We start from the raw sequence: 21,800 nt of genomic DNA, 5'->3' as shown, positions 1-21,800 counted from the left end.
AATAAATAAACAGCAACAACAGGTTGGCAGAAGCTGGGGATAACAGTGGGAGCTCACCTCGCCCCACAGATTCGAACCACCAACCTTTCAGTCAGCAAGTTCAGCAGCTCAGCGGTTTAGGCACAGTGTTCAGGGTACAAGAGTACATTTGAATTACACACATATTTCAACCTGTTAGAACAAGGACCAAATCCAATTGTTATCCCCAAACACAGTAGCCCAATGAATCAATGCATTTTTTAGGTTTCACTGATTTAATAGTTCTGTTCTATTTGGAACTAATGATTGCAATTTTGCTGAAAGTACTTTGCACAAATCAAAAACTTGCTGTTCTCCCAGCACAGCTGTTCAAATTAAACAAGCATGGCTATAGCTTGAAACATTTACTGCAGTGGCTTTAGAACTCCAGAATACTTATGTAAAAGAGAAGATGATTGACTTGTTGTATCTAGCATGGCTCTTTTTATTTATGTTGTGAGCACAGGAATACAGATTCCATGCTTTTCATTTGCTAACCATTTTTTTGGTCTTTAATCATACTTAGCAATAACGAGATGTCTTATACATCTTTTGTATCACTGGCTTGTGCTTCACATAATAATTGTGTTTTCAGCCATTCTGCATAGTAATAAGACCTTCACAGCTCATTATTTCTGCCACAAGGAGTTTATTGAATACTCTTTTAAAATAAGTATTTTTGGTAATGTGCCACCAACATTAAGGGAATGAGAATCAACAGTGCATTATGATTATTACTAACATTAACTATATATTGTTTACATTGTTTTCTTGATAATTAAGAAATAACTAAGTAGCACCACTTTAAGAAGGAAAAATCTAGCAAGGCTATGTGAAGTTTAAGAAACTAAGTATTGCTCTTTATGACTATCTGCAAGAATTTGCTAATAAAGGTTAGCCTTGCCTGTGAACAGATGGGTAGTTAGGAGTAGAGAAATGCCAATAGTGTACTATTCAGTAAAATAAAATTGCCAAGCCATTCAACCCAAAAGAACATCCTGTTTTAATGTCTTGTCACATGCTATGATCCAGTGGTTTTTGAACTGCTTGCTCCAGGAACATCTTTCCACACTATTATATTTCCTGATGGACCCCATATGTTCCAATGGAACCTTTGGCCGGGTGTGTATGTCCTATTCTTGGTTCTATAAGAAATATACTCAATTCATATAAGGTTCTGATTTCACCTACTGGGGTTCTCCATTTGTGTGTGTGGTAAAATAATATGCCATAGAACCTAAAGTCTCGAGAGAATAGTTGATTGGTGATGCTCTCTACCACACCTTTAACACATTTGCACTTCAAGAGTGTAATCTGCACAGCCCTTTTCATCCATATTAATTGTGTCATTACCAACTTTTGTATCTTAGCCTTCACTTTGTAATTAGTTCCCCAGACATTAAGTCTTGTTGTGTCCAACTCTGGGGGGTGGTGCTCATTTCCATTTCTAAGCTGAAGAGCTGGCGTTGTCCGTAGATACCTCAAAGGTCATGTGGCTGGCATGACTACATGGAGCACCGCAGAAGCGGTACCTATTGATCTACTCACATTTGTATGTTTTTGAACTTTTTTTGTCGTGTCAGGAGCGACCTGAGAAACTGCAAGTCACTTCTGCTGCGAGAGAATTGGCCGTCTGGAAGGACTTGCCCAGGGAACGCCCGGATGATTTGATGTTTTATCATCCTTGTGGGAGGCTTCTCTCATGTCCCCGCATGAGGAGCTGGAGCTGATAGAGGGAGCTCATCTGTCTCTCCCTGAATTCGAACCTGTGACCTGTTGGTCTTCAGTCCTGCCGTCACAGTGGTTTAACCCACTGCGCCACCGGGGCTCCTGTTTTTGAACTGCAAGGTTGACAGAAGTTGAGGCTAACAATGGGAGCTCACCCCACTCCCCGGATTTGAACCACCAACCTTTCGGTCAGCAAGTTCAGCAGCTCAGCGGTTTAACCTACTATAACACTAGGCGTATTAACACTATGATAGCAAAATGGTATGACAGTAGGAAGTGCTATAATATTATGATGGTGTGAAGAGTTTAGAGCAAGGGTCCTCAAACTAAGACCCGGGGGCCAGAAACAGCCTTCCAAGGTCACTTACCCGGCCCTTGCGCAGGGTCAACCTAAGTCTGAAACGACTTGAAAGCACACAGCAGCAGCAACAACAATCCTCTCATCAGCCAGAAGCTGTTTGTATGTTTATTATGTTTTTAACTCTGTTATAGTTGATAAACTCTGTTGTTATAATTATTTTACTGACATATACACTAGAGAAGTGGAAGTTTTTGCAGCAGTGGTGACAGTACTGGGCCTTCACTGAAGAAAAACAGGAGAGAGGGAGAAGGAATGATCTGACAAAATTTTCTCACCCTGTCATTCTCAGCTAAAGAAAAAAGTGCTGGGTGAGATCACAGTGAGAGAGTCAGAGGGTGATGAAGTCTCCACAATGTTGGCGGAGTTGCAATAATTATGAGAGTACGTTCAAAAGGTGGAAAGTCCCTCGAAAAAAGCAAAAAGCTATATCTCAAAGTAAGATGTTGTTTGTGGACTTTTTCTTCAAAAAATATAATCCTATACTAATTTGCATTTTCAAGATTCTTGCTTGTTTCTGTCAGTTTTGAGATATTAAAATAATTTCAATATAATAATCTAGATTTCTAGATTTATCTTCTGACAGATACCTTATGGTGAAATGTTGTAATTTTATTTTTCATCAGACCGAACCAGAAGCAATTTTTCACAGGATTTATCAGATGAGATATTAAACTGGGGAAGCCACGGAATCTACCACAAAGCATTTGATCTGTCAGAATAATGTGATCTTAAGACCACACCCAAAACACAGACAGACTAGATTTATAATTGCATTTTAAATAAGACATAAGAAGAGAGTTGCAATTAAACAAATATTTCCATTTTATCTAAAATGTGAGCCATAAATAGCTGGAGTAGTTCTTGTATTCCATCCAACATAAAATGCAAGAAGAGGTAAATATTATATCAAGGTGTTTGTGCCAGTAAAGCGAAACACGGCTGACATTAAAATCTTGCCTTAAAGAAAAAGAAACAGCCGAGTATGTTGAATGCCAAACCTGAGCTGACAAAATGAAAAAAAAAAAGCTTCATGCTCAAAACATACCTGCCCTCAGGCACCAGTAAAGAATTTCAAGGCCTGAAAACTAGAAGCAGAACTAAGACATCTTCATAAGAATATGGATTGAAGGAGGTCACGATAACATCAAAAAATGATTTCCCTGTTCATTTTCTTTTGTCTCACTGAGAGAGGCAATATAAGATGACAAATGTTTATGGAATCAGAGCAAGCTCTCATTCTGTCATTGTTATTGCCTTGCTTTGTGTCCTTGGGCAAATACATGGCCGTCCTGTATCTCCCTTTTGCATCTGAAAAATCATTTACATCAAAAGAAAGGACTGTTGTCAGAATCAGATTTCTATAAGCTTATCTTTTTTTAAAAGAAAAAAGACACATGTGGGAATGCTATCTAAGCAAAATGAGATGAATGTGTGCATTTACGATGTGAGAGGGAAAACTGACTGAAATAAGGAATTCCTGGTTGGATTGGATGTATACGATGTAATAACAAGCAATATAGTGCTAAAAGATATGTACATAAACAAGACCAGTTTTTGAAAGGCAATTGAGTTTTTGGTTTAAAAAAATGTATGATTGGCCTTCCATATTCACAGGTTTGGCATTCACAGATTTGATTATTTGCAGGTTTGCTGCTTGAGGCCAGCGTGCAGTGCTCTGATCCCTATGGCTTCAGGGGGCAAGAAAGCGATGATCTGAGTCACTAACCCTGTCCTTGGACATCTGCTCTTTCGTAGACTTGGAGGTTGTGATTGGTGACTCAGATCATCACTGCTTTGCAATGATCCTTGCTCTGCAACTTCCTGAATGAAGTCCAGCAACCAGCAGGCTTCAGCGCGGGGGGGGGGGGGGAGGGGGGGTATTATGACTGAAATCCACTCCCCACAGCTCACCATCCATTCCACTAAAGTCTACTGGTTGTTTTTTGGATGATGGTTGGCAACTGAAACTACCACTACCTTACTCTCTACAGCTTTCAAGAAGACACAGGGGCACCCACCACCACCACCACCACCACTTGCTGGCCTTGCCCTATCCTTGGAGAGATGTGTAGCTTTTCCACATTAACAGAGATTCTCCAACCCTGATCTCTATGAATGTGGAAGGCTGATTCTGCTTGCTACATTCCCCTTTACTTTGTGCAGCAAAGCAATAGTTCTAGCCTTTTCTCATATTGTTGAGCTTCATCTCCCAGAAGCCCTGGTCAATTTGGCCATTATTTAAGGATCTGGACAAATATTATGTTAGCCTGCATTAACAGAACCATAGTTGCCACATCAAGGGAAGCAACAGCCCAACTATTTCTATGCTGGTCAGGTCTCATCTGTAATACAGCATCCATTTCTAGGTTTAAAAATGATACAGGTTCAGAGAAGAGCAGCACGAATGATATGAAATATGGAAAACAAAGTATATGAAGAAAGGTTCAAGAAACTGGACATGTTCTGTTTGGCAAAGAGATGAATGAGGGATGGTGGCACAATTGTACTCTTTTAATATCTCAAGGGCTCTCATTGAGTGGCAGGGGCAGCCATGTTCTGTACTGCTGCAGAGGGTAGAACCTGATCTAATGGTTTTAAGTTACTTGTGAGCGTAGATTTCAGTTCATAATTAGTAGGAACTTCATGACAGTAAGAGTGGATCAGTAATGGAAATGGTGGGGTCTCCTTCTCTGGATATCTTCAAAAAGAGGCTGGAAAGCTACCTGCTGGGGATGCTCTAGAACAGGGATCCACAAACTTTTTAAACAGAGGGCTAGGTCACAGTCCCTCAAACTGTTGGAGGGCCGGATTATAATTTGAAAAAAGCAGGAATGAATTCCTATGCACACTGCATATATCTTATTTGTAGTGGAAAAGGCACTTAAAAACAATACAATAATTAAAATGAAGTACAATTTTAACAAGTGTAAACTTATTAGTATCTCAATGGGAAGTGTGGGCCTTTTAGCTGATGAGATAGGATTTTTGTTGTTATTGTGTGTTTTCAAGTCATTTCAGACCCTGAGCAAGGGCTAGGAAAATGCCCTTGGAGGGCCGTATCTGGCCCCCGGGCCATAGTTTGAGGACCCCTGCTCTAGAAGGAGATCCTGCTAAGCAGGGGATTGGATTCGATGCTCCATGGGAACTCTTCCAAATGTAGAATTCTATTATCTTTTACAAGGCACATGAAAGACGCTCTTTTTCTTGACAAGTATGAATGGCATGTAATTGCTTTGGGCATCAGTTCTTCCCTTGAATTAGATTTTTTTTCCTTGAAAAGAAAAACAGTTGCTTTAAAATTATTTTGCTTTTAGTGAGTTTTGCTGTTGTTCCTTTTCTTTGGTTATTATTGTTGTTAGCCTCCTGAATGCCTCTACAATTTGTAGAAAAATCAATCTCACAAATAAGTAGGTGTTTGCAAATAGATCACATTTTATTTTGGGCTTTACATCTATACTACATAAAGTGACCTAGAGCAGTGTTTCTCAACCTGTGGGTCCCCAGATGTTTTGGCCTTCAACTCCCAGAAATCCTAACAGCTGGTAAACTGGCTGGGATTTCTGGGAGTTGTAGGCCAAAACACTTGGGGACCCACAGGTTGAGAACCACTGGCTAGAGCAAGGCTGGTGAATGCATATCTTATCATCTGTTACATCAGCAATGCTGGTTAGACTTGTGAGTTTTGCTGTCAAAAATATTTGCCAGCCCATTAGTTCTCCACTCTATCCTATATGAAAGCAGATTATAGCCCAACTCGTGGAGGGTAGTACAAGGCTGTGCATGTTAAAGTACAATAATAACAATAACAAGAGTCTGAGTTGACCTTGAAATAATTTCAATGGTATAAATAGGCCTCCAGCCATATACAGTTTGGATAATTTGTGCTTTTATGTGATATCATGGATAATGAAAAAGCTAAAGTGCCTGATGTTCAGATTTACTTCCCAACTTACCACACCATTTCACTTTCCAGTTACGATTAGCATCTACTCCATGGCAGTGGAACCTTGAATTCTTTGATCTTGTTTTTCTCCAGAATCGATCCTATCCACAGATTTCATAAAATAGAACAAAACACTATACATACACACATACATACATTATAAATTATTATGCAATTGTTAAATGGTGTTCTTTAAAATACAGTAAGACCCCAGTATCCATGAAAGAGATATGTTGCAGATTCCTGCAACCATGAATATTAGCGAACCCTATATCTTGAATATACTTGGGCTGGAAGCATGCAATATAATTGCACAGGAGGACCTAGAGCAGGCATAGGCAAACTTCGGCCCTCCAGTTGTTTTGGAATTCAACTCCCACAATTCCTAATAGCCTACTGGCTGTTAGGAATTGTGGGAGTTGAAATCCAAAACACCTGGAGGGCCAAAGCTTGCCCATGCCTGACCTAGAGAGACCTACAGATATTTTCTGGGGGAATATTTCTGTAGCCTGGGTAAGTGAAACTATGGATATTGAATCTGTGGATTATACTATACTGTACATTTACATATCAAAAAGAGGAGAGAGGCAATCTAAAAGAACCTTTACAACTAAATAATATATTTTAACATGAGCTGTTATGGAATTTAATCCAATTCATCAGATGCACTAATGGTTCATGACATTAAAGCTTCAGGTATTTCAGCAGAGTACCTAGTTGTGGGAGTGGGATAAGGGTGCAACCATTGTCTCTCTAGCTATAAACCTTCGAATAACAAGCAGAAGGTCTGTCAAATGTCAGATGTTAAACCAATACACTCTGTTCACTGTTTCTTAAAGTAAGAAAGTTTTGTTACACTTCAAGTGTAATGTGAACTTGTATATTTAATATATGTAGTGTGACAAAAAGGATTATTTATGTTCTTACCTCTGCTACTGCACTATAATATCTCACTATATCTAATTTCACCTGTTTCTCTTTCTGATCTTGTTTTCTAAATAGTTCACTGGGCTGAGTAAATAATTTTTCCTTTTGTGATAACAATACCTTAAAGCTGGAGAATTACTTACATGGGTCCAGCTGAAATGGTATCCATCCACATTAAAAATGGGCATGATGTAAAAATACAGTTGATTTAGCATTCTTCTCATGGCTGGGTCACTTTGGTATGTCTGAAGAGCCTATGAGTGGACATCAAGTTGTTGAAGAAATGTTTGTACTGTATGTCCCCATAGGCACTGTCTATTCCCATACCCAAAGGCTGGGGAACCAGTGACTTCCAAATATTGCTAGACTACAACTCCTATCAACCTTAATTAGCATAGCAACTGAGGATGGATGGGGGTTGTTGTCTATCAACATTTGGAGGGCTTTATGCCCTGCCATAAGGTGTGCAGAAAGCTTACACAAAGTCTAAATCCCACCAATATAATTTTAAAATTAAGATCAATGGAGGAATTTTCATCATGAAAACATCACTGGGGGAAACTGCCAACCCTGCTTCTTATAGTTTCTATCTTCACTTGCTCATTCTTCCACTTTTCCCATGGCTTATGTATGAAAAAAATCATCATCATCACAGGCGATCACTTGTGGCCAAGTATAATAGTCTTTCAAGGTGGTAAGTGACTGCAGAGACCTGTTCTGGATCCACGTGGCCTTTCACAGTGAGGACATTGATTTCCAGATGGAAGGCAGTCCAGACAAGGGTTTATTTGACACACCTTCCTCTTCACACATTTCTCCTTCTCGTCCTTCATTTGTGACTCTTCAAAATCCACAGCACTGTTGGTAACAGCTCACCTCTAGTGAGAGCGCTCGAGGGCCAGGGCTTCCCAGTTCTTGGTGTTTATTCCACATTTTAAAGGTTACCTTTAATCCCATTTTTAAATCTTTTTTGCTATCCCCCACATATTGTTTTTCTGTTCTTGAGCTGAGAGAAAAGGAACTGCTTTGAGTAACGATGATTGGGCATTCAGACAATGTGGCCAGTCCAGTGGAGTTGATGGGGAGGAGACCACCCCAATGTTGGTGGTCTTTGCTTCTTCCAGAACACTGATGTCTGTCAACCTGCCTTCCCAAGAGATTTGCAGAATTTTTCAAAAGCAACACTGATGGAATCTTTCCAGAAGTTTTGTAGAAGTTCAAAGGATGAGATTTGAAAACATATTGTCACATCTAATAGGTCCAACTTCATGGAGGAAAAGGTATATGCGTAACTCTAAACTTCAACCAGGTTTGGAAGCAATATCCCTCTCAGAATCGGTTGCCAGAGAGTGACAATAGGAGAATGGTGTTACTTCCATCTTGCTTGAATGCTAGCCATTCTGAAAGATTGAAAGCCATATCAGAGAAATGTTTGGTCTAATACAGATGAGTGCTTTTTTGTTCTCATGACCCTTCTGATTTGGTACTGAAACTGTTTTTCCCCAGAGATATTTCTAATGCCTTCAGGCAGATTTAATGGTATCAAGATAAGCAATATACAAATCACAAGTGTCAAAATACGTATTCTATAAAATGTTTTCTGCAATTTATGAAGGGTGAACATACCAATCTCTCTTCCAAGGTAGGGATAATGTGTCATATTCTTGAATCAATTTAAAGCATTTTAAGCACCTTTCAGTCTGTTAAGTTACTCACAGTGATTACAACAGATTTTAAAAAACTAAATATTAACAAATATTATACTTCAGCTGTTAATATTTTTATAAGTAAAGGTCCAAATCCAGCTGTAAATCTCACGTAGAGCGGACTAAATGAAAATATTGAACTTATGTAAGTGCTGTGTTACCGATTTCACATTGGTAAGCCTAATTTAGTTGGGACTGAAATGTGGTGTAGGGCATCTAGGGATCTTGAACTACACACTGGCTATTCTTGATCAACTACTAAATTGCTAGGAGAGACTGAAATGATCAGCCAGCTCCTTGTAATTGGCATATCCGCATGAAATATATACATGGTACAAACACATGGGATAATATCCTTGGAAAATTGTCCTAGTTTCCATATGACTTAAGCCCCGTACTGGTTTGGAAAAGTAGGACCTATTAGATGTGACAATATGTTTTCAAATCTCATCCTTTGAACTTCTACAAAACTTCTGGAAAGATTCCATCAGTGTTGCTTTTGAAAAAATCCCCCTCGACGGACTGTCACCTTGCCGTGGTGAGGGGGCTTGCGTGTTCCGATGAACCTGTAGGCACAGCAACTGGAGTCGTGCACTCCCAGGAGTGGCTGCGGGGGAGGTCCCAGACCAAGAACAGTCCGAAGACCCAAAGACCTCAACGGCGGAGCAGGCGGAGGATAACATGGCACATGTTACAACGGCTGTGAAGGCGGAAGAAGGCTGCAACAGACTGAGAAGCCACGGTCATTGTGTTAAACTACATCACCAGTGGAACCTCATCTGTGAAGACTGTGTGTTGTTCAGTTGTGCACTGACCTCCACACATTAAAAAAACCCACGCACAGGCGTCTTCCAAAGAAAATAAAAACCAAGCAACCAAAGTCCCATGGCGATCAGCGAGTGGCGACGGGGGCAGGACTGTGAAATCTGGAAGCCCCTAGTCACAGACTGGCACATGGGCGGTGGGTACGGACTCAGTCGTTCTACCTCAAGGTCCGAGGCAGTTGAGTAGTTCGGCAGCTGTATCCGCGACTGAGCAGCCCTATTGAGGACCCACTCTGCTCACCCCACACGGGGAGGGGGCTAGAAAAGGTGCCCTAAACATAGTCTGCCTCTCTCATCCCTGACTGGACTGCCGCGTCCAGTGGGGTCACCACCCTGCGGCCAAAAAAGAAAAATGAACTTTGGTACGTGGAACGTACGGACTCTGATGGACAACAGTGGCAGTGAACGCCCCGAACGCAGAACTGCCATCATTGCAAGGGAGCTGGGACGCTTCAACATCGACATAGCAGCCCTTCAGGAGACCCGGAGAGCAGGAGAGGGACAGCTGAAGGAAGAAAAAGGAGGCTACACCTTCTTCTGGAAGGGACTGCCCGAAAAAGACCAAAGAATGCACGGAGTTGGCTTTGCCATCAGGAATGATCTGGTGAAACATCTGTCCGAAGCACCCACTGGCATCAACGAACGACTCTCAACCCTCCGAATCGATCTTGCCAAAAACCAACGGGCAACCATCATAAGTGCCTATGCACCAACACTAGATGCTGATGAAGACATCAAGGAGAAATTCTACTGTCAGCTGGACACCGTCCTATCAGGGATACCTAAGGAGGACAAAATCATCCTCCTGGGGGACTTCAATGCAAGAGTCGGGCGAGACTTCGACCTGTGGCCAGGCACCATAGGAAAAGACGGGGTTGGAAACAGCAACTCGAATGGCATCCTGCTTCTCACCAAATGTGCGGAGCACAACCTTGTCATCACCAACACGCTCTTCCGCCAGAAAAACAAGTTCAAGACATCATGGAAGCACCCACGGTCAAAGCATTGGCACCTCTTAGACTATGTAATCACACGTGCCAGAGACCGCCGTGACGTACTCCTCACAAGAGCCATGACAGGTGCTGACGACTGCTGGACCGACCACAGGCTAATCCGATCCACGATGGCTATCAAGATTGCCCCCAAGCGCAGACTCCAAGGAAGAAAGACAAGGCGCAAAATGAACACCCAAGCCCTTCAAGAGCCCTCCAGGCGAGCCCATCTCCAAACAGCACTCAAGGACCATCTACCCACAGTACACCCCGAAAATGTTGAGGAACACTGGAACAAACTGAAGACCTCCATCATCCAAGCCTGCGAAGAAACTATTGGATACCAAGCCAAGAAACATCAAGACTGGTTTGATGAAAATGACATCGAGATCCAACAGCTAATTGACAAGAAAAGGAAAGCCTTCCAAACATGGCAGAGAAACATCAACTGTGCTGCTAAGAAAAAGATCTACGCTAGTGCAAAAGCCGAGGTCCAAAGAAGGACAAGAGAACTCAAGAACATCTGGTGGACAAAGAAGGCTGAAGAAATCCAACACCTGGCAGATACTCATAATGCTCAGGGATTTTTCAAAGCCACAAAGGTCATCTACGGACCAAGAAACCATGGCATACAGCCTCTACGCTCATCAGATGGAACCAAACTCCTGAAGGACCAAAACTCAATTGCACTACGTTGGAAAGAACACTACCAAAGCCTCCTGAACCGCAGCTCCAATGTGGCCGAAGAGGTCCTCTCACAAATCCCGCAACAACAAACCAGGGATGAGCTTGCAGCACTGCCTAGTTTGGAAGAAGTCAGCAATGCCATCAGCCAGCAGAAGAATAACAAAGCCAGCGGACCAGATGGGATCCCTGCTGAAATCTTCAAAGAGGGAGGACCTGCGCTGACACACCAACTCCACCAGCTCATAGAAAAAGTGTGGGTGACCGAGAAAATCCCAGCAGACTTCAAGGATGCCACCATCATCACCCTCTTCAAAAAAGGGGAAAGAACAGACTGCGGAAACTATCGAGGTATCTCCCTTCTAACCTCCGCTGGGAAAATCCTCGCAAGAATCCTTGCAAACCGCCTCCTGCCCCTCTCAGAAGACACCCTCCCAGAATCCCAGAACGGCTTCCGCCCCTCCAGAGGAACCGTGGACATGATCTTCACTGCACGACAACTCCAAGAAAAATGCAGGGAACAAAACCAACCTCTGTACATGGCATTCATCGACCTTGCCAAGGCATTCGACACAGTGAATCGCAGCGCTCTCTGGACCATCCTCCACAAAATCGGGTGCCCAAGCAAATTTGTGAACATCCTGCGGCTCCTCCACGATGACATGATGGCAACAGTCTTGGACAGCAGTGGCTCCCAAAGTGACCCATTTAAGGTGGAATCGGGTGTCAAACAGGGATGTGTTATTGCCCCAACTTTATTCTCCATCTTCATCGCCATGATACTTCACCTTCTTGATGAGAAGCTTCCCACCGGAGTGGAAATCATCTATCGGACAGATGGCAAGCTATTTAACCTCAGCAGACTGAAAGCCAAAACCAAAGTTACAACAACATCTGTTATAGAACTCCAGTATGCTGATGACAATGTCGTCTGTGCGCATACAGAAGAAGATCTACAAGCCACTCTAAACACCTTCGCAGAAGCATACACGAAGCTTGGCCTGTCACTGAACATTGAGAAAACCAAAGTGCTCTTCCAGCAGTCACCAGCCAACTCCTCCCCAATGCCAGAGATACAGCTTAATGGTGTAACATTAGAAAATGTTGACCATTTCCGCTACCTTGGCAGCCACCTCTCCACCAAAGTCAACATCGACGCTGAAATACAACACCGCCTGAGCTCCGCAAGTGCAGCATTTTCCCGAATGAAGCAGAGAGTGTTTGAGGACCGGGACATCCGTAGGGAGACCAAGGTGCTTGTCTATAAAGCTATTGTCCTCCCAACCCTGCTATACGCCTGTGAGACGTGGACTGTCTACAGACGTCACATGCAACTCCTGGAACGATTCCATCAGCGCTGCCTCCGGAAAATCCTGCAAATCTCCTGGGAAGACAAGCGGACAAACGTCAGTGTGCTGGAAGAAGCAAAGACCACCAGCATTGAAGCGATGGTCCTCCAACATCAACTCCGCTGGGCCGGCCACGTTGTCCGGATGCCTGACCACCGTCTCCCAAAGCAGTTGCTCTACTCTGAACTTAAGAAGGGAAAACGGAATGTTGGTGGACAGGAAAAGAGATTTAAAGATGGGCTCAAAGCCAACCTTAAAAACTCTGGCATAGACACTGAGAACTGGGAAGCCCTGGCCCTTGAGCGCTCCAGCTGGAGGTCAGCTGTGACCAGCAGTGCTGCAGAATTCGAGGAGGCACGAATGGAGGGTGAAAGAGAGAAACGTGCTAGGAGGAAGGCACGTCAAGCCAACCCCGACCGGGACCGCCTTCCACCTGGAAACCAATGCCCTCACTGCGGAAGAAGATGCAGAGCAAGAATAGGGCTCCACAGCCACTTACGGACCCACAAGAACATTGGAGGACCATCATACTCGGAAAACGAGGGATCGCTTAAGTATAAGTATAAGTAAGTGGTTTGGAAAAGTATAAGAACAAAACCACATGAAACAAGTAGCAATTCAGCACTATGGCTCCTGATTCCTGTTTTTTTAATTTTTAATTCTTACTGAACAGCATGGAACTAGGCCACCTGGAAACAGATATTGCACCATTGAGTCTGAGTCTGACATATGTCAACACATAAAATAATGAGATCTGAGATCCCTGAGCACTGTTAACAAGTTGCAGACAACTAGGTCCATGGCAGGCTGAGGCAATAGGAGTAAAGGATGCTGAACTGATTCTTTAGCATACAGGAGAATGGTAATTTTGCAAATTGACTGCAAAGAACACTGAAAAATATAGGAAAAAAAGAAAAAGAAAAGAAAAGAGAGAGCCATTTTAGCACAACCACTTGATAAGGTGTAGGAAACACATTATATTTCTGTTTCTTATAGATATCCAAACAACTTAAGGCTTCTACTGTACTTTCCATTGATTTCTATTTCTAATCCACTTTCTCCTCATCTCTGGTACCAGCTGAAGTTTTCTAACATTCTGCCAAAGACTGAATTGTTTAAGGGTCTTTTAGTCCTATGACGTGCAGTCAAGTTATAGATCACCTTGGATTGATCTAGTATTTTAAGGAATGGGTGATTGAAACTGAGATATCCCAGGACAATAGCCAAGGCTTCAAATAAAGGTCCCTGAGCACAACTTTGTGAAACTATCTCTTCAAGAAAGAAATTACCACTAAATGGTACTTACAAATTCCAACGCAGTTCAAGAATTATCACAGTCAAGGATACTGCCTGTCATAGAGCTGCCAGCAGAGACATACTTTGGTCATTTGTCATCTACATATATCATCTACAAGATGACCAGAACAGTTAATCGGGCCTAAAGCTAGATTCAAATAGATCACATGAACTGTCTTGGCAAAATTGAGACATATCACCGGCACAACAACTTTGTTCATTCAAGTGGAATGTAGAGATAAATAATTTATATAAGGTAAAGGTTTCCCTTGACATTAAGTCCAATCGTGTCCAACTCTGGGGGTTGGTGCTCATTTCCATTTCTAAGCTGAAGACAGGGGCGGCTCAACCCATTACGCAAAGTAAGCATTTGCAGTATAGTTGATTTTGCCCAGGGGCGCTTTTGAGGCGCTCTTGGGGGAAAATAGACCTTGACATATGCGAGTTGTAGTTACTGGTATGTATAGTTCATCTAAAATCAAAGAGCATTCTGAACTCCACCAATGATGGAATTGAACCAAATATGGCACACAGAACTCCCATGATGAACAGAAAATATATATCAGTGATTGGTTGGGGGTGGGGGTGGAATACTGTTTGCTTACCATTGAAAATTACCTAGGGCTACCTCTGGCTGAAGAGCTGGTGTTGTCTGTAGACACCTCCAAGGTCATGTGGCTGGAATGACTGCATGGAGTGCCATTACCTTCCTGCCAGAGCGGTACCTATTGATCTACTCACATTTGAATGTTTTCGAACTGCTAGGTTGACAGAAGCTGGAGCTAACACCGGGAGCTCACCATGCTCCCCGATTCCAATGTGCAATGTTTTGGTCAACAAGTTCAACAGCTCAGCGATTTAACCCACTGTGCCACCCGGGGCTCTAAATAATTTATATAGAAAAGCTTTATTTCTCTACCAATAGGAGCAGGGCTAGTTAGAAACCTAGTTACAGTAAAGATGCCCAAGAAGGCTAATGATGCAATAGCAAAAGCAGCTTGGGTCATGTCTTGGGATAAAAACATGGCATATTATATAAATGTAAGCTGCTCTGAGACCCCTTTGGGATGCGATAGAGAGGGGTAAAAAAATACAGTAAACAAACAAACAAACAAATTGGGAAATGTTAGTATTTGCAACTATACTTTCCTGAATTTCCCAGTCATTGGCCATGCTGACAGAGATTCTGGGAGCAATAGTTCAAAATATAACTTTCCATAGCTCCGCTTGAGATTGTCTGTAGTGCTGATTTGCTATTCCAAACCATTCATTTTCTGTATTATCATGTCCCTCCCTGGATTGTACTGTTCCTGAATTCTGAAATAAAAGGTTTAAATAAACAGCATGCCTGACATGCCTCCTCGTGGTAACATCTGAGTACTGCATTTCAACTTCGATGGACATCTGTAACAATGCAAGCTGATAACCACATTAAGTGTTTCTTACATGTGTTTCAATGTACAGTAATCCTGCCTTGCATTTCTCAAGGAAGTCACAGACCTTACAAAGCATTCCTCCATTTCCACATGGCCATCATAACAACTCACCTAAAGAGATTCCATTCAAATATTGGGAAAAAACATCCTGATAGTAACATCTATTCAAGAGTGGAATAAGCTACCTTGGAGTGAGGAGTTGTCTCCTTCTCTGGAAGGTTTTAAAAAGAGCCTGGATGACCATCTGTCAGGAATGTTTTGATTGTGTATTCCTGGGAGGTTGAACTGGATTACCCTTCTTTTCACTTCAAAGTCTTATCATTCTGTTCTATTCTATTCTATTCTAGCCCTGCGGGATAGTTTAAAGATACATAATGACTGACCAATGGGGAATCTTTGATTATCATGACTGTGAAGAGATATGAATCTATGTCTCCCCAATCTCTAAAACTATTTTCTATAAAGTCAGCAAGTTCAGTCCTTCCCTCTGCATATCAGCATGCCATAGAATAACATCCATAAGCTTTAGAAATGATATACAAAGTCTTGAGGTGCCATTTATCTTAGCACGAACTTTTATGGATTACAGTATTTCTCCTTCATTAGCATTTGAAGGCCTGGCTGAGCCTGGGAAAATGTTCTGTTGAGAGGTGTTAAGAAGTGCCTGGTTGTTTCCTCTCTGCTGTTTTGCTGTAGTAATTTTAGAGTTGAAATTAAAAAAAACTCTAAAATCACTACAGCAAAACAGCAGAGAGGAAACAACCAGGCACATCTTAACACCTCTCAGCAGAACATTTTCCCAGGCTCAGCCAGGCCTTCAAATGCTAATGAAGGTGGTCAGCTGAAACATTCACACCTAGCTTCAGCAGAGAGCTCTTTGCCCCACCCCAGTCATTCCACAGATATATAAACCCATTTTCCTATTTCCAACAGACCTCACTACCTCTGAGGATGCTTGCCATAGATGCAGGCGAAACGTCAGGAGAATGCCTCTAGAACATGGCCCGATAGCCCGAAAAAACCTACAAGAACCTAGTGATTCCAGCCATGAAAGCCTTCGACAATACAATGATCAAATTAGTTTTAACACATCCTTTTAATTGAATTGAATAAATCTGACCTGCCTTAGGTTTTTTTTGTATTTTGAAGTTTTATTGCTATGTTACTGCATTTGACTACATTTTCTTGTCCTTTTAATTATTGTTAGGTGCCTTGGGCACCTTTGGGGAGATAATGGGGTACTAATTCAGTGAGCAAGAAAAGTAAAGTAAAGTAAAGTAAAGAAAAGAGGCTGCTTCTATAGTCTTTGCATTGTCTAATTGAGGCCAATCAATAAAATAAAGTTTATATATATGCTTGACTGCAATGTTGAAAGTTCACAAGAGTTGAAATGGTAGTTCCTTGATTAGCTTTACTTTGATCTGTATCATCTACGAAACATTACTAAGTCCAATTCTCGGTCAATAAACCAGTCAGTCATTATGACAGTAAAGCTGTACACGAGAATAAATAATATTTCATTCTTTCCAATTTGAACCAGTGTTAAAGGCATATTAAGCAGCATCATGACTCTAGCAATAGAATTTCAAAGATATTTGTGAATATTCTGTCACTGACAGATGCAAATACTTTTATTTTATTTATAGAAGCTCCATTCTGTTATGGCAGCACAGGGAATATTCTAATTCAAAACAAAATAAAAATCTGTAGAAAAGTCAATCCTTACCTCTTTCACAAACCACTGGCAAAAGGCTGGGCCAATCCATTCTCTTGCATGAATGCCACAGTCAATCCAGACAGCTTTCTTGTAACCCCATGATCTTTTGCCTAACTGCAATAGAAATTGTGCATAAATGAGGACAAAAAAAAAAAAACTGAGAAAAAAGGCAAGAAAGGTAACTCCAAATTGACTATTTTGTGTCCCTACAACATTCAACTACTTCTGGTTGAGTTCAACAGATTTTATGGAATTAACTGTTCCACTTTGGGCAAAGTTGGGGAATATTGCAAAGCTGGTTGCTCCATAGCATGAAGCATACTGAGGGGCTCTGTGGTTGGAAAGGGAGGAGGGGGGAGGAGGAGAAAGTGTAAAACCCCTCAGTATGCTTTGCAGAGCCCCAAGAGCTCCCTCGAGCACACTTTGAGAACCACTGATATGTAATATAATATATAAACATTTATTTTTGTGCTACACAAGAAACTTCTGCTTCAAAAAAGGACTCCATGGCTGAAAAGGTTTGAGAATCCCTGCTTCAGAGCATCCCTCAGCTTCAGAGCAGTCTGGACAGCTGGATCCTGTTCAATTTGGAGTGGTTTACTGTTTGATCAGGACAACAGCACCAGCACCATTATATTTATTTATGGTATACCCTGCCTTTATTTATGGATATACCCTGGTATATCCAGTGCTGATGAGTGGGGACTCATCAGCACTGGATAAAGAGGATGGATTTGCCCACCTCACTGCTGTTTCCACTCCCAGCTGGGCACAGAGCTCTATGCAAACTCCTGAATTATTACAACTTGCACCAAGTTCTGTGTCCAGCTGGAAGTGGACACAGAGGGTGAGATGTTGGTTCAATGGGCTGTGGACCTCACCCTGTTGGACCATGTGAACATAGCACTACAGGAGGTTCAGTCAAATTTGTCTGGCTGCCTCCGGGGCCAGTTTGGATAATTTCTGCTCTAGACTGGCCACAGATTTAGAAGCCTATGTAGACTCGCCCTAGGACTGAAAGAACAGTGTCAGCTAAAGTGCATGTGCTGTAAGGAGCTAGGAGTATAGTTTTCCATTGAACATGTAAATATAAAATATTATCCAAAGAAAGAAAACACATATGTTGCCTGGACTGATAACGAGAAAGAAAACTTCAGCAACATATTAGGGATGGTATGTATGTACAAGTGTGTGAATTAATGATCTGTGAGCAAATAATCCTCACAGTGTGTTTGGGATGAGTAGAACTATTCATATTTGAAAAAAAATGAGATTAATAATCTCTATATGTGTTAGTGTATGAAGGGCAAGAAGAAAACCCTGGTCAAAAGTTATCAACAGCCTATGTTGGTGTTTGTATGTGAGTGTCATTCTGCCACTATGGGGATGATGTATCTTGCTGATTGAACCATGAGGTTGGCGATATTAAACGTGCCAACAGACCCAAAAAACAACAGGTTTCAGGAAAGAGTGGCCCAGACAGAGCTTACAAAAACACTTTTAAAGAACATATCCTTCAGTCTACAAGTTGGAATTTGTAATAAGTGTGTAGCATTTTGAAGCTCTTGACTAAGGCACAAGTAACATTTCCCCAATGGGTCCAAATATGCCATTTCTACAAGAAGCTCCTACCTGTACTTGGCCTGATACATCCTTGAGATGGTGAAGGAACTGTCATGAAAAACAGACCATTCAATAGCAACTACCACAGTAACATCTCACTGACATTATTTTTATGGAAGACTATACTTTACATTTTGTTGTTAGGTTGGTATAGCCCTATTTATTTGTATTTTTATCTTTTTTTACAATATTTTTATCGTTTCAACATTATGACATCTTGCTTACACTTAGTTTCCATTGGTATTTGTAGTTTTATTATGACTTTACTAATACTGATCAATTTAAATTTACCCTTAACACATAAAGTGGCCTTCCTTCATATGACTTGCCAACACTAAACATGTGGATAAGATCTGAATGAGTTGTGTTCAGCTGATACATCCAATCTTGAATCTGAAAAGAGAGAAGTAGTTGAGCATGTAAATTGTTAGGAATAACTACAATTAGCAGAAACATGAAATGTAAAAAATAAATAAATGGGAAACACTAGCAGTGCATGTTTTATTTGGTTTTTTGTGTGTTTGCTTTGGCACAAATATTCGATACGCACAAATTTGAATACTAATGGGCTTGGGGGGTAGATTGATTTTGTCATTTGGGAGTTGTAGTTGCTGGGATTTATAGTTCACCTAAAATCAAAGAGCATTCTGAACTTCACCAATGATGGAATTGAACCAAACTTGGCACACAGAATTCCCATGACCAACAGCAAATACTGGAAGGGTTTGGTGGGCATTGACCTTGTGTTTTGGAGTTGCAGTTCACCTACATCCAGAGAGCACTGTGGACTCCAATTGAAGATTTAGACCAAACTTGGCACAAATACTCAATATGCCCAAATGTGAACACTGGTGGAGTTTGGGGAAAACAGACCTTGACATTTGAGAGTTGTAGTTGCTGGGATTTATAGTTCACCTACAAGAGCATTCTGAACCCCACCAATGATAGAATTGGGCCAAACTTCCCACACGGAACCCCTATGACCAATAGAAAATACTGTATTTTTCTTTGGTGACACCTTTGACACCCCTTTATGACCCTCCAGGGGTCCCGACCCCCAGGTTGAGAAACCCTGCTTTAGATGTTCTCTCTTCTCTACCATTTCCTATCCTAGAAGCATTTATATTAAAAGTTTCCATTAAAAAATTCAATTGGTTTAGATCCCACATTATCCCAGGATCTAAGGTGGTCACAGTTTACATTCCTATCGACAGAATAACAGAATTGTGTATTTGCAGTTTTTCTGGAATTTTTTTATTTAAAAATAAGAGCACGTAGCAGCAAATATATGAGATTCTACTTTAAGATTACATACTTCTTCCAGGGAATGATATATTTCATAGCTGTATTCTTGTAATGATCTACGATTCCTAGACCTTGAACCACTTTGATTTTCCACTGCTTTTTGAAGATCAGATATGAGGACTCTGCATCAAAAGAACATGAGTCAAATACAGGCATGGCATAGTACTGGCAACAAAAAATGTGATACACATATAAAAATAGTGAAAAAACACTATCTTTTAATTGTAGCCTAAGCGAAAATAACAACCTAAGCTGGCTTTGGGACAACCTTGTTATTACCTGCAGTCAAATAAACCCATTATTTAAAAACATAACATTACTCTGAGAAAAGAAGGAAACAATTTTTAGTGAAGGAAAAAAAACATGTCTCTCACTTGCATTTTAAATTTTAAATTATACTTCAATGAAATAATTAATATCTTGTCCTTTATTACTAGATTTTGTTTCACATTCTAAGATGTTTTATTTTATACATAAAGAAAAATGTAGATCTTATTAAAACTTAAAAATATTGTACTTTAAGCAGCAAAAATAAAAGTGCCCCCAAATTAACTAAGAATCAGTGATTGCTGGAAATACGGGGGAAAGGTGGGCACTTTTATCATATGTAGTGGTGCAGTGGATTAAACCACTGAGCTGCTAAACTTGTTGACCGAAAGGTCGCAGGTTCGAATCCGGGGAACGGCATGAGCTCCCTCTGTTAGCCCCAGCTTCTGTCAATGTAGCAGTTTGAAAACATGCAAACATGACTAGATCAATAGGTATGGCTCCAGTGGGAAGGTAACGGCACTCCTTGCAGTCATGCTGGTCACATGACCTTGCAGGTGTCTACGGACAACGCCGGCTCTTTGGCTTAGAAATGGTGATGAGCACCAACCCCCAGAGCCAGACACAACTGGACTTAATGGCAGGGAAAAACCTTTACCTTTTTTTTACCTTTACTAGTAAAAGGACCCAGAAATACTGGGCACAAATACATATTATTTTAAAAGAAATTGTTAAATTTAAATTAGAAATGAAACCTGAATTCTATCTGCTTGGTATGTGAGATGATCAACTCAATAGAAAATATTGAAATCTATTGTTTTTTAAAAATATATTTTATTGGTAATTTTTTTGTATGAACACTCTCAATGGTGAATAACAACAAAACAAACAAACAAAGAAAAGGTGAGAACAAGTGAGAACAAAGACAAAAAACAGAAAAAAACATGCAATAATACAAAAAAAGTTGCATCAAAAGAATTGACTTCTATCTATTTTGTGGTGATCGTATTGTTGCTTAACTTTTCTTTCACATACTCTACTAGCTCCCCCTTCTTGAAGACTTTTTTAGTTAATAATTAAGTTATTTGGTAACAATTGTTCTTCCTTTCTTTTTCAGTTATCTTTTCCTTTTAAAAATAGTCTTTAACCAGTTGCCAGTCTGTTTGAGATCTCATACATCCTTGATTTGTTTTCATCAAAAGAAAGTTATTGTTATACATGATCACAGCAGCAGGAATTTCCTACACTCAAAGATGGAAAGACTCAATTTTTCTGACACAAGACAATTTGCTTATGAAAATAAGTGAACTTGCAAAAACTGATAAACTTAGGGCCAGACCTCCATCACTTTTGTTTGGACTAGAAAAGTGATATTATATGGGGAAGGTAGGTAGGTAGGTAGGTAGTCCCCTGACACCAAGTCCAGTCATGTCTGACCCTGGGGTGTGGTGCTCATCTCCATTTCTAAGCCAAAGAGCCAGCGTTGTCCGTAGACACCTCCAAGGTCATGTGGCCAGCATGACTGCATGGAGCGCCGTTACCTTCCCGCCAGAGCGGTACCTATTGATCTACTCACATTTGCATGTTTTCGAACTGCTAGGTTGGCAGAAGCTAGGACTGACAG

The 21,800-nt window shown here is 41.1% G+C and overlaps 1 protein-coding gene across 1 annotated transcript in view; it reads right to left on the bottom strand.

Moving 5' to 3' along the window:
* Window positions 1-21,800, bottom strand: part of CPA6 (carboxypeptidase A6) — a 67,462-nt gene that overhangs the window by 16,695 nt on the left and 28,967 nt on the right. Inside the window, exons 4-8 of the mRNA XM_067467401.1 lie at window positions 19,920-20,031; window positions 18,896-18,997; window positions 16,991-17,095; window positions 7,121-7,231; window positions 6,061-6,151 (exon numbers count right to left, since the gene is read on the bottom strand). Of these exons, the coding sequence (XP_067323502.1) occupies window positions 6,061-6,151; window positions 7,121-7,231; window positions 16,991-17,095; window positions 18,896-18,997; window positions 19,920-20,031 (521 nt within the window). The remainder of the gene's footprint in view (window positions 1-6,060; window positions 6,152-7,120; window positions 7,232-16,990; window positions 17,096-18,895; window positions 18,998-19,919; window positions 20,032-21,800) is intronic.

The sequence above is a fragment of the Anolis sagrei genome, chromosome 4, assembly GCF_037176765.1.
Source record: "Anolis sagrei isolate rAnoSag1 chromosome 4, rAnoSag1.mat, whole genome shotgun sequence".
NCBI classification, from domain to species: domain Eukaryota; kingdom Metazoa; phylum Chordata; class Lepidosauria; order Squamata; family Dactyloidae; genus Anolis; species Anolis sagrei.
The sequence above is the reverse complement of the archived record's forward strand: the minus strand, read 5'-3'. Positions and strand labels throughout refer to the sequence as shown.